This window comes from Amphiura filiformis, chromosome 15, assembly GCF_039555335.1.
Source record: "Amphiura filiformis chromosome 15, Afil_fr2py, whole genome shotgun sequence".
Lineage (NCBI taxonomy): Eukaryota > Metazoa > Echinodermata > Ophiuroidea > Amphilepidida > Amphiuridae > Amphiura > Amphiura filiformis.
In genome coordinates this window covers 32,165,211-32,179,255 of record NC_092642.1, presented here as the reverse complement: position 1 = coordinate 32,179,255, position 14,045 = coordinate 32,165,211, and the positions used below count along the sequence as shown (strand labels likewise).

The 14,045-nt window shown below is 36.0% G+C and overlaps 1 protein-coding gene and 1 long non-coding RNA gene across 2 annotated transcripts; both read left to right on the top strand.

The window, feature by feature from the left end:
* Positions 1-3,114: 3,114 nt before the first annotated feature.
* LOC140172192 (uncharacterized) lies at positions 3,115-5,520 on the top strand. The gene is made up of 3 exons (XR_011861696.1): positions 3,115-3,191; positions 3,369-3,405; positions 5,430-5,520. It is a non-coding gene; the product is annotated as an uncharacterized lncRNA (long non-coding RNA).
* A 593-nt stretch (positions 5,521-6,113) lies between these two features.
* On the top strand, positions 6,114-12,790 carry LOC140170882 (receptor-type tyrosine-protein phosphatase kappa-like). The gene is made up of 11 exons (XM_072194086.1): positions 6,114-6,200; positions 6,424-6,581; positions 6,797-6,932; positions 7,652-7,786; positions 8,579-8,678; positions 9,054-9,130; positions 9,456-9,590; positions 10,376-10,504; positions 10,851-11,002; positions 11,992-12,127; positions 12,713-12,790. The coding sequence occupies exons 1-11, from the start codon at positions 6,114-6,116 to the stop codon at positions 12,788-12,790; spliced, it is 1,323 nt and encodes a 440-aa protein (XP_072050187.1).
* Positions 12,791-14,045: the final 1,255 nt, after the last annotated feature.

The following is a 14,045-nucleotide window of genomic DNA, read 5'->3' as shown; positions in this document are numbered from 1 at the left end:
TGAAACATTTCTTGTAGAATGAATCAATCGGTTTCTGCAAGCACCATTATGGCAATTTGACAGTTTACATGGATATTTTGACCATGAATGTAAATCATCTTTCTCTTTATATTGTTTCTAGGCACTGGCAACTCAACATCAAAGTGCAATGACTGTTTCAAGAAAAAGGAGAATGTCCAGAAAAACAGATACAAAAATATTATCACATGTAAGCCAGACCATTTTGTTTTTCTTTTAATTTTGATTTTAAAATATTACTACGATCCTCTGTTATCATGGTGACTTAAAAAAATTCAAAAGTGTACTGTAGTATCTAAATTATGTTAATTGTTGTAAATTAATTGTCGGCTTTAGATTTTTCGACGTAAACACATCTACAAAAGTCGAACCATCAATGGATCGATGCATTAATTTTGCAATTTACATGAAAACTGTAAAGGCTCGTAATCCTTTTTCCATATCAAACCCATGCTTTATCCGAAAGTGATCGTTTTTTCATTAATTTTGTGATATAGTTGTGTGTAAAATATGTGACCGTACACGACGAATGAGCCGTAAATGTCCTAAATTGTATTCTGAGTGACTGTGTAAAATGTGCATGAAGGTCATATTCATAGGTACCTCAAGTTGGTGCGACATGTATCTCATTTTGATACCGCTAGTCAAACACCTATTAAACCAATCAATAATCATATTGTTGAAGAAGATAATAAGCTTCTACCTATTTCTATAGAATTCTTAAATAGCTTTGGTCTTTGTTTGCTTTGGCTAAATCCTGTTCAAGTGGTGGATTACAAAGCATTGTATAACCAACAATTAACAATGAGAGGACATTCCTATACCTCGTTGACTTGGGGATGGTTTGAAATGACCACCAATTATGACTGTTTGATATTTATTACCAGCAATGTGGAAAAAGAGACACATGTAGAATCGGAAAAAAGTAGTATTTTTGTTGAAGGGGGTAAGTTCAACAAACCATAACCCCGCTTCTGGATATCATTTGAAGTTAAATGATATACCATTTTAAAGCTTATGATATATATTTTCTAAGGGACCGCTCATTATTAATGTGGGAGGGGGGCCGGGAGAATGTTGAGCTTCATGTGTGAAAAATACCTAGCCCCCCTATTGCGATGAATCAATGTCACATAACCCCCCTATTGAATCAAACAAAAGCACATAACCCCCCCTTTTTTTTCAAGCAAACTTCAATATTAATTCAGTCAGAGATTTTGACATGTGGTAGATGGGTTGGAAAAAGATTCTTGAAGTCATAGTGAATCCAACTCTTTTTGGCAATGAAATAAGTTTACTGTACAAATGCGCTTGAAGCGTGCGAAATTTTTTGCTATTTTGACGCTAAACTGAAAAAAATAGTGCAAAAGTGGAATAAATTCTCGTGAAGCGCACAAAAATGTGCAATTTTGTGACTAAAATTGCCGAATATAAGGTTATTTTGGTCAGAAACCCACACTAGGCCTACATTGTACTGTCAGACCTCAACATGGGGGGGTGATTGTCTGGACCATCCCCCTGGCAAAATATTGGGGGGAATTTACCCCCATCCCCCGGGATCTATATACACCTATAGATCTACTTTTGGTGAGAAAATTTATAGGTATGTGCTTGCAGGTGGGATGGTCATGTGGTGAGGAGTGAGCTGGTTTGTGTGTGTAGCATGTGGCAGTGGCGTAGATTTCTTTTTTGACATTGGGAGGATGGGGTAGGAAAAAGAAAAAAAATTCTTGAAGTATAGTGAATGCAGCACATTTCGGCCATTGACTATGTTCAATCATGGTACAACAAATGCGCGCGAAGCGCGCATTTTTTTTCCCTATTGAAGCTAAAATTGTTAAATATTGTTCATAATGGGAACAATTTTATGCGAATAAGTCCTTAGACAATTATAAGTGGTATGATTGATATTATTACTGTGCATGAAATACTTTCCAGGATACTTGGTATTATATAAATAGTGATATAAATAGGCTATAGTGAATGACTATTGAATTTCACATGACCCCCCCCCCTCAGGAAAAATAAAATCAGATAACCCCCCCCTGTTTGTCAAAGTGAAAATCACATAACCCCCCACCCTACATTTTTCCCGGCCCCCCTCCCACATTAATAATGAGCGGTCCCTAAACACGAAATAAAACTAAATTGACCCTGCCGAATTTACGGCTCATTCGTGGTGTACGGTCACATGTATATGGATTTTCTGAGCCAGAATGTGTCCTAAATGGTGTAAATACATTTAGTACTCTCTTTTTGGCTCTCATATCAAACCGGGTTGAAACACCAGCATGGAATTTCATATTATGTGGAGTAATTAAGGGATTTAAAATGAGCGTTTATTGCGTTTCGACAGTATTTTTTGTGGGACATGAGAGCACCTCGGACCTATCGAATTGCATTCTGAATACGAAGCATGTCTTTCTGATATCAAATAATTTTCATTTTTGAAAATCACAATATAATACAAATTTTATGACAAATTATAAAAAATTGATATTTTTCAAATTTTTGATATATAACAGTCCTCGAAGTAAATTATATAAATCTAATGATATATTCTTAAAGTGTATGTAGCAGGGAGGAAAAGCCGACGGTCAATTGAAATTTTGACCTTTCATATTGAAGATATGGATTTTTTTCCCAAAAAGACCTAATTTTTTTTGGTGTTTTGGGAAAAAAATCCATATCTTCAATACGAAAGGTCAAAATTGTCAATTGATCGTCGGCTTTTCATCCCACCTACATACACTTTAAGAATAAATCATCAGATTTATAAAGTTTACTTCAAGTACTGTTAAATATCAAAAATATCAATTTTAATGATTTGCCATAAAATGTATTAAATTGCGAATTTCAAAAATCAAAATTATTTGATATCAGAATGACATTCTTCGTATTCAGAATGCAATTCGATATGTCTGATGTGCTCTGATGTCCCAAAATAAATACTGTCCAAACGTTCATACCCCAGCCCTTAAGGCTATTCAATCAAAGAAAAAAACCTGTTATATGATTCGCGATAGAAACATTTCATAACATATAATTGGTGATAGATATCTAAATTTTATTCTGTTCTGTCTTGTTTCTTATTAGATGACCACTCCAGAGTATGTTTGGAGCCGTTGGAAGGTGATCCTCATTCGGACTACATCAACGCTTCTTATATTGATGTATGCTAAGATCGTTTTAATAGAGTTTGTTATTATTTTGCATAATTGTGGAAACGTAACGTTTGCTTTATAAATACTGCGTAACCAATAGTAGTATCACATTGCGTGTGCCGAATTTCACTTAAATATATTTTACATTTATTTTATCATGAGTCCGTATTGTTTTCTTTGTTTTAGGGATATCAAAAGACAAACGCCTTCATTGCAACACAAGGTATGTTTTACGTAACAAATATTTTAAATTTAAATCCCCCAATATTTTGCCAGGGGTGGTCCATATAATCACCCCCGCCCCGCCCCCCCATATTGACGCCTGTGTATGGGTTTCTGTCGAATTAACCACATATTTGGGCATTTTAGCCACAAAATGCCAATTTTTTAGCGCTTCGCACGAATTTATTACACTTTTGTCCCATATTTCACCAGTTTAGTTTCAATAGGCCTATGCTAAAAAATTTCGCGCGCATTTGTACCATAAGGTTCACTGTACCGGGTACTTATAAAAATCCACCACCCCACTCCCATGTCAAAAAGAAATCTACGCCACTGCTTAAGTGTAGGCATAAAAAAGAGTAAGTGCAGAGAAAGGAAAAGAAAGGAATGAATAAAGAAAATAATTATCATTATTATAGAATCTAAGCATAAAACAGCACTAAGCAGCCAATCAATGATGCCAAAACCTTTATGCGTTACGTAATTAAAGCACCCAGTCAGATATATTTCACACCTGCCAAACACAAGTCACCCAATTTCGATAACTGGACGTTGAATGTACACTCTCATGAATATTGATTGACAACATTTTCCAATATGCCAGCGCTCAAATCGGACACAGTAGAACAATAGACCCTGCTGTGCGTTGATTGCAGACATACACAGATGGTAAATGCAATCTGCTTGTAGTGTAGGGCGATAAATTGAAAAATTATTCATCTATTGCTATGGTAGTTAATCCTCTTATTACGTCACTTCTATGGCGAATTGGATTTAAACGCGTCCGCTACTTCCTAGTCTAGCCAACCACATTCTCAGGTGGTTTTACACAACGGTAAAGCAACCACTCGGTAGAGGGACGTTGATGCAGCCGTTTTTAAGATATATATAAAGCGCCTGATATACACCGAATAGGTCTTCCGTACAAGAAACGGATGATATTTTAGTAAATCCGTTGTTGTTCGTCAATGATCAGTGGCGTACCGTGGCCGCCCCAACCCCGGGGGGCTGAAGAAGAAACAATTTTGCCGCCCCTACCTTAACATCCCGAAAAGGTTGACCCAATTTTTTCACGGTCGTTTGAAAAGTGAAGAGCAAAAGCAAAAAGAACAAAAAGAGCAAACATTTTTTCAAAATTTTATATGCTTTTTCAATTTTTTGCGCCCTTTTTTATTTGCTAATTCGTTTTGCCTACCCCTTCGTTTTTGCCGCCCCTGTTTTTGCCGCCCCTTCTTCTTCCGCCGCCCCTTCGTTTTTGCCGCCCCTACTTTGACCCCTGGGGCTGGCGCCCCAAAGCCCCCCCAAAATACGCGCATGAATGATCGTTTTATGTTCTTTTTATGCCCTGCTATAATCCGCCAAATGCGTTTCGTGTTAGGTGGTGTTCGTTAAGTCCGTCGGCAAGTTTTGTGCATGCACAAAAATTGAAACGGAGTGCACCGAATAAACATGTCTCGGTATTTATCCGATGTGTGTTCGTATGGTGCCGCATATTGCCGGAGTTTGTTCGCTCTCCTTTCGTTCTTTGTTCGTTGCACTCGGCACCTGTTTTGTGCATGTACAAAACTTGAAACGGAGTATGCCGGATATGTTCGGAAGTTGTCCGATTTGTGTTCGTGCTGTCCTGTATAATTATATTCCACGGCTTTGTTCGTTATTCTTTCGTTTATATACCGCAGGTGTTTGGGAGGTTTCGCAGGTGCTTGTGCCGGATGTAGGCCTATGGCGAACATGTGCATGGGGGGGGACTTTCTGAAGGGTGTGGGACGCAATATCAAATTCCCCCCTGTACTTTTAGTAGTGACTGACAAGTAGAAAAAAGGGGGAAAGGACAGAAAAAAAGAAAAGAAAGTGAGCAAAATTGAAGAGAGAAGAGAAGAGAAAAGGTATCGAGATGTATCGTTATGTTTCATTGGGGTGTATAGGCATACTACTTACTTCTTAATATCGAATATGTTATGGTACAATATGGTACTCCTGTGACAACATCAATATTTGACTACATCTTTATTTAAAAATACTTAGGTCCAAAGACTAATACTCTAGATGACATGTGGAGAATGGTATGGCAGGAGAATACTCAAACTATCATTATGGCTACCAAATGTGTAGAAGGACCAAAGGTATGTTTAACTTTCGTTGATACTTGTTCATGTTTCTTTTGACTATTACTGAGGAGTATGCCATTGTTGATTTTTGAGAAATAAAAAGGTATGTTGATGAACCATAAGCCTATGGGTGAACATATTCAAGAGAACTCAATTTAGACAGATTAACAGTAATCAGAAACAAAGCTTAAAACACATAAAATCTTGTCTGTCACATAAACGGCACCGCCTTGGGCAAAACTCACTTGGCGAGCTAGCAAAACTTTGTTGGACAGATGAAGTATGGTTTTTGAAAAGATCGGATGTGGTAATTTATGAGTAATTGTGCACAACTTTTAAGTTGCGCACAAATACGCACCAGCTAGTATTTTTGTACACATACGCATCAGCTATTGAAACAGACTTGATTAGTCCCTATGGGCTACGGAGTAGTTAGCCTGATTGTATAGCTAAATGCCTTCAATTTTCAACAAAAGCACGTGTAGGCAAACACTTGGTTAATAAAGAACACTTGAACATGTCGAAATACTTACGGGCTTCGTTATTCTGTCTTTTATTGAAGCAAAAATGTGATAAATATTGGCCGGATTACGGGAAGATAATGAAATACGGTTTTGTCGTCGTGGAAAACCAACATGAAGAAGAAAGAGATTTTTACACTATTCGCACTTTTTTAATCAATACAAATGTAAGTATCCCGGCTGCGAAAAGGTAAATGATCTTTCACATCGGATAAAAGGGAAATTTCTTAAATTTTTAAACGACTATGACCTTCAGGATCAAAACCTGAAAAGAATAAATTGGAAAATTATAGCTAACAGGTCTACCTAAAATACATGTAGCTAATTAACACTACAAAGAAAATTGTAAGCCAATTGAAAATATTTGATTGCTTCTCGTTTTATGCAAAGGACGAAGAAGATGCAGAAAAACGTAAAGTCAAGCAATTTCACTTCACTGGATGGCCTGACATGCAAGCACCTGAATTTGCTGGACCTGTACTGCGACTATTGGATGAAGTCAACGAATACAATCCCTCCGATGTTGGACCCATTGTTGCACACTGCAGGTATCAATGAAAAGAAATATTTGCATATTTTATAATTTTGAAAGCTTCACTAAAAATAACACGTTTGATAGTGTTTGTTGTGACATGGCCTGAACCTAAAATTTGCCCAATTATTATTATTATTATTATTATTATTATTATTATTATTATTATTATTATTATTATTATTATTATTATTATTATTATTATTATTATTATTATTTTCTTCATATAAGTGCTGGTGTTGGTCGAACAGGGACATTCATTACGATAGACTCGATGCTGAAGATGGCGAAAGCTGAGGGTAAACTGGACATCTTCAATTTTGTGTCTCAGATGCGGTCTAGGCGTGTATTCATGGTGCAAACTGAGGTATGTTATGTTGATGTGATTCATAAAGAAACAGATTATTGTAGCCTGATTCCTGACTGGCAAATATTGATTTATTAATTGGATATTCTCTTGAAGCTGTGCTTAGAAAAACAACATCTAAATAAATAAAAACAACATTAACAGATATGAAAATAATTTAATCAAAGCATAAAAAAGTCTAAAAATAATGGACATGCTATCATTCCTCAATGTCGATGTTTATGCACTGGTATTCATATAAACATCTCAAAAAGAGTAACTACCCCCCCCCCCCCTTAAATAATTACCATTATTTAAAAACGGGCGATTATATTACAAATCTGTAAATTCTGCACATTTTGACACCTAATGTGTAATAATTGACTAAATATTGACGTCACAGCGTACATTTAAATCAATGTAACCCAAGATTTGAAAGTTCAAGTAAATTGTATTGGTTTTGTATTCAGTATAATGGAAGGAAATCTGTGTAATGAGATCTGAGTGTTTTTGTATGCAAGTGCAACTTTCAAATCTGGACCTCACTACATTAAATTGACTGGTGTTTTATTGTTTTCTGGGCTATCGTATCAAATGATTTTTGAATAATGATCATTTTTAAGGGGGGTTAGTTACTTTTTTGAAGTACAGTTTTCTATTTTGTAACACAAAAGTAGAAATATTTTGTTTATAAGGTAAAAATAAGTATTTCATGTTAAGTATTTTTGTATTGGTATCAGCCCCAATACGAGTTCATCCATGACGCTATTCTGGAAGCCTTGTTTTGTAATGATACTACGATAGCCAATGCAGATATGGAACGGACATGGGCCCATGTAAACAGAGATCGTGCTTGGTTGTCTGATCAACATGGAGTAAGTACTGAACTTGATTATTCTAAATTATTTCTAAGTAAAGAAAAAATACCTGTATCATTATATTTCTATAGAACTAATTCAGACTCTTCTTCTCGCATTGTTCATTTATCGGAGGGGTCGTGCAACCTTTGGTTCCGGTTATAGAAAGCCATGATACCTATACATGTAGTTCCAGTCAGATTCGAAAAAAAAGTCGGATGTTCACCCCTGGCTTTCACACGATTGCTTGAAATTAAGCACACAAGTAGAAATATATATTTTAAAGTGTTAACAGTTATAATTTATTATCAAAAACGATTAGATTTATTTGAATATTACACATGCACAGGTTAGGATTTCGACGTTGAATCAACGTTGATACAATGTCGAAGTTTCAACCTAACCTGATTTCAACCATATTTCAACCTAGCGGTTAGTTGAAATCAGGTTGAAATTTCAACGTTGATATCAACTAATCTCTTGGTTGAAATCAGTCCATCAGGTTGAAGTCCATTTGCAAATACAACGTGATTTCAACCTGATTTCAGCGTCGAAAATTTTGATGTCGAAATTTCAACGTGATTTCATCGTTATTTCAATGTCAGGTGTGCCCACTGGGTATGGAAATGAATAGTTGATTTTATTTTAATTTTGCCTCTGTGGCATTTAACAATATATAAGCAAAATGCTGCAGCGTCATTGATTATATTAGATCAACTTTTGGACACTTTTAGATATATGAGTGGTTGTAGAATTTATTTCAAGGATTGAAACTATTGCTTTAATAATATTGCGTGGATTATTTTTCAGGCTCTAGAAGCCATGTTTCCACCTGTTTCAGTAGAGCGATGTACTGGTGGTAGAAACCCTGAAAATGTGACCAAGAATCGATACCCTGATCGAATTCCACGTAAGTATACATACCATAGATCTTGGGAAGTACCATTACAATTTCGCTAGTGGATCCAGAGAGTGTTAGTTCCACTACCCCGACAAATTTTCCACAATCAAGCAATGTTACCAAATAATTTTGGGAATCCTGGGTATCTGAGGTATATGTCGAATTTTTTGTATTTCTCTTGTTTGTCACGTATTTTCATTATTTTACCCTTTTAAAAGAGTATATTATTGATCTTTTACCTTGATCTCTATTAGTACCATTGAACGCAATATTATATAGCGCAATAAATAAACATTTCATATGCTTGAGCATTAATAGAGATTTACATTATGATGTTATTTGTATTCAATTTTAATATATTCAATATACTTGAAACACTTTCAGCTGATTCCTCGAGACCATATTTGATGTCAATCAGCGACTCTGGAGGCACCAACTATATCAATGCGACTTTCTGCAATGTAATGTATCCGAAGTCATTGAAAACATAGTTTTCAGATTAATTTTAAATTTAAATTTATAATTGAAAAAAGATTCATTGGGAAACATGAGGTTATTTTCATTCCCTAATTCGTACTAAAACATATACAAAGTTGGGCTCTAAAAATTATATTTAAACTTGGTGTACCAGTACGTCTCTTTACAACAAACAAAAATGAAGTTTCGAGTCTTATGATTCTCCTCTTATAATGAACAGCGTTTGTGTGTTGGTGGATTACACCATCAACCATGTTGGTAATTCCTCAAGTAATGAATTAATGTAATTTTATTACCTTGCCAATCTAGGGATACAGCAAGGACAACATGTATCTGGCAACGCAGGCACCATTACCTAACACAGTCAATGATTTCTGGTGCATGATATATGACTACAAATGCCGTACTATCGTTGCTCTCAATGATCCCAAGAAACAGGACAAGGTAGGATTATTATAAAGCTACTCTGTTTCTATATTTTCCTCCTCTTGACAAAGACAACTCACTTCGCTCCTAAGGTCCATTTTTTAATCATCTCTGAAATGTACTTACATTATTTTGTCTGAAGAGAATAGTCTTGTAATACCATCATGGAACTATATTTCTATAACGCGAAAGTGTACACTAATCTCTATTCGTAAACTCATAAACAATCATCAGGAAGAACACATCATATCACCGGGCTGTTTTATTAAACCTATCATTATACACCATAATATTCACCCCACCTCATATACGCATAGTAATAATTTCCCCAAAATGGCATGTCCAGAAGCAAGAAGGAAGGAAGAAAGGAAAGGAAGGAAGGACGGAAGGAAGGAAGGAAGGAAGGAAGGAAGGAAGGAAGGAAGGAAGAATGAAAGAAGATGACGAGAAAAGTTGTTTGCTTCTATCCGGACCCCTCGGGTGCAGAGGACAAGACAGGGGATAGCAAGCCATGAATGCTGAACTGACCTGGCGTTTTCGAGTGTATAGCCTATGTCTGCACGGATCATTGCGCAGTCGCATCACGTGGCATGCTTGTGCTTGCAGTCGCTTTATGATGTGCTATTTTTATAGTATTAGGGTTAGTGCAGGCCTGGACGAAGTTCAAACAGAGGTTAATTATTTATTATCCAGAATAAGGTAAAATTGAATATTGTGTTCATATTATTATGTTGTAATTTTATGAAGATAGTACTTACAGATACAAAATACCACTGATTTATCTTGACATATTATATTGTCAGACATGTGGCCACTACTGTCCTGATGAAGGTACTCTCACCTGTGGTGCGTTTACTATAGAAGCTACATCCATGAAACGCATTGACAACGTTGTCAAAAGGAAACTGAAGCTATACAAAGGAAACAACAAGGTATGGTTCAAATGTTTCTTGAATCGTATCTATGTGTTATTGCTGTTATATATCCGCGTATGTCGTCAATCAGAGCAAGGGACTGCCGTTCTTTTCTGAAACCGAATGTATCGTATTCCCGTTCTGTCTGAAATTGGGGTGATCCATCAATAGTATCAGGATATGCTGCCCTAGCCTTGCCTGTTCCAATAAAGAGACCAGATTAAGTTGACCATGCAGTTCTTGAAAAGCATTTCAAGCCGTCAACTGGTTTGAATCAAGACCCCGTCCCCTTCAATAATATGGATCCGCCCCTAATTAAGATACACATTTTTATACTGCATTTTCAAATTATTATCGCCTACAGGAAGAGGTTGTCAATGTAACTCAAATACAATACACTGACTGGTCCGGTAAACTAGAACGCCCGAAGTCGTCGGACTCCTTTCAACAACTCCTACGACACGTTGAGGAAGGTCGTCGTGAAAGTGGGGACCAGCGAATGGCCATCATGTGCATGTAAGTGAGCAATGAAAGAAAATGTTACATAGTAAGTCAGAAAGAAATATATCCTGGGCCGGTTCAAATGTGGGTAAATGGGCAGTTTAACACATGTAAATATGCAAAATCGGGCTTAAAATGGCGCAAATACGGTGATTAAAATCGGGGTCCCTGGTTTATTATAAAAAATTTAATTTTACTGCAATTAAAGCACTTGAGGCTTAGTCTTTCACATAGCATTTTAGTACATTGGGTATTACAATCGTGCGAAAAGCAGAAATTCGAGAAAATTAAGGGCGTCGCTCTGGAGCAAATCACACATTAACATGAATTTAAATACTGCTTGAACATCGCACACTGTACTTCCAATTGTGTTGATGTATCACAACAAGTCAATAAAAAGATCGAAGGTGTCAGCAAATTTCAAAAAAGATTTTTTTTTCTCACCTCCACAAGAATAATTTTACTCCTTCTCGGACTCATAAGACTAACCATGGTCATGTAAGTCTGGGACTTACCAATAATTCCTCAAGAGTGCCTTTGTTTCGTCAATAAAGATGATGTGACTCACTGTGGTGTATTCAGTGTCCTGGTATCAATAATTACTCATGAGTTCTTTCGCTTTGTAATTAGGGTGGTGTGACTCATTGTGGTGTACTCAATGTCCTGGTTTCAATAACTACTCATGAGTGCTTTCGTTTCCTCAATAGGGACGATCGCTATGATGCACTCTATGCCCTGCTATCGATAATTACTCCTGAGTGTTTTCGTTTCGTCAATAGGGATGGTGTGACTCACTGTGGTGTACTCAATTTCCTGATATCAATAACTGAGTGCTTTTCGTTTCGTCAATAGGTATGGTGTGACTCGCTGCGGTGTACCCTATGCCCTGCTATTATTACTCCTGTGTGTTTTTGTTTCGTCAATAGGGATGGTGTGACTCACTGTGGTCTACTCAATATCCTGATATCAATAATTACTCATGCGTGTTTTCGTTTTATCAATAGGGATGGTGTGACTCGCTGTGGTTTACTCAGTGCCCTGATATCAATACTTGACCAGATCAAAGAGGAGCAACAGGTGGACGTGTTCCAAGCCGTGAAACGTCTGCGCAAGGCACGATACGACATGGTTCACTCTTTGGTAAGAAGATACTACAATTTAATAAACATCTATATACCCAATTATATGCTTATGTGGGAACTGTGGGCGTCATGCAAGGGTGTAGCTGTAGTTCTGGAGTGCGTGCCGGCGTGTGCGTGACTTTCAACCTTTTCTCATACATGAGACTATGTTAACAATTAACTGCTAAAGTCAAGATCCATAAGATCTATTATTTGTTTTCTATTCTTTTCGGTAAAACCGTATTAAAGAACATTTTGTTCGACTAGTTTGTGCTTTTTGTAATTATTTGAATTTTTAATACTCTGAAATTTGCACAAACTGTTAATTAGCTAATAAGAGTGGGACCCCAAGACCCTAAGGTATGCATCAATGAGGACAGGTTTTTGAATATTTTACCTATGCTGCCACCATACTTAAATATCAAGTATTAATCCAAGACTAATTAATTCTGACATTTTTAATATGTCTCGGCAGTAAAATAACGTTTAAATAAATCAATTATGTTTTACTGTGAAGGGTTTAATAAATACTGAATTGCCTTTTATCTCTTTATTCTCTCTAGATATACTTTGAATAAGTCTTTTTTCATGTCTATTTATACAGGCACAGTACAAATTCTGCTATGAGATGGCCCGAGTGTATTTGCAAGGGTTTGAAGAATACGCAAATTTTACGCCATAAATGTGATAATTTTAACGTCAGGTCGTTGACAAGTTTGGACAAGATGGGAAGCAAAGTGGCAACTTAACTTTGTAAATTGAATGTATATGCTAGTAATCATATAATTATTTGGTATCAATGTAGCATTATGATAATGTCCAATCTTTGTATACAGAAATACAATACTGGCTGCTATTGCACTGTAAATAGACAAATAAGCGTAAACAGGTTTAATTTGTTGATAATAGCTATGTTTTGGTCATAAAATAACTTAAAAGGACATTTCGTGATCCACAGCATCACCCCCCACTTTTCTCAAACAAAGTTGAGATTTTTATATCAATGGAAACCTCTGGCTACATAATGTTTATGTACAAAATATTTCTTGCAGATTAATTCGTTTGGCAAAGATATCGTGGAATTTTAATTTCGTTCTGGTGCACCAGAACGAAATTACAACACATTGTCTATGGAGCAGTGTAATACACATAATCATGCATAACTCACAAACGCAAAATCGGAATCAACTGAAATTTTGGGAATAAGCTTTTTAGTGGATATCTACTGAAAAAATGCCATAAAAAGAGGATGCTAGGATCACGAAATACTCCTTTAAGTGTGTAAGAAATTGAATTGACCTTTTATATCCCCTGCTAGCGTACGTTAATGCCCGTTAATTTTGAGCATGGTTTCTGAATTCAACTGCCTTGCTCGAGCTTTTTCTTGTCCCGTGGCAATTTTCAACTTATTCTTTTTAGGAATAGGCATTGAATGTTAAACATTTTTAATCTGCAGAGTGCAAGTAGGAAAAGGGTGATTCTTAGTGATGGATCTCTGTATGTCCTTTTAAACTTATGAACCTTGATGCGTTCTATTTGAACTACTCCCTATTCCAGAAAAATACAGCACTTTTTTTATTCAAAAATTATTATACTGTTGTGCCAAATAACATGAACATAGCTCAATCCTCAAGTATAAACCTTTAAAATTAACTAACAAATAAGTGACAATACAAATTACTTTTTAATATTTGGTAATTACTTGGACCAGAACATGCGTTTTAGGGTATTTTAAATATTGACATTTATACAGCGCCTTTTACGTATATAAAAGGGCTTTACATTTATTCGGCTGTCGTTAGAATATGTTAGCTGTCATAAAATGTGTGTTTGCTATTAGTGTATTTACTCTTTGCCACATTTATATCGTACACAGAAATACAAAAGAGTTGATATTCACAAATCACTTTAACTAACTTTAAATAATTGTCACACGT

Bases quoted from the DNA above. Each gene is read 5' to 3' on its own strand.
- LOC140170882 (XM_072194086.1), top strand. From the start codon at position 6,114: ATGAAATACGGTTTTGTCGTCGTGGAAAACCAACATGAAGAAGAAAGA. The intron at 9,131-9,455 runs GTAATGTATCCG...TTGCCAATCTAG, and splicing joins TCAATGCGACTTTCTGCAAT to GGATACAGCAAGGACAACAT. The intron at 11,003-11,991 runs GTAAGTGAGCAA...TTTTATCAATAG, and splicing joins CGAATGGCCATCATGTGCAT to GGATGGTGTGACTCGCTGTG.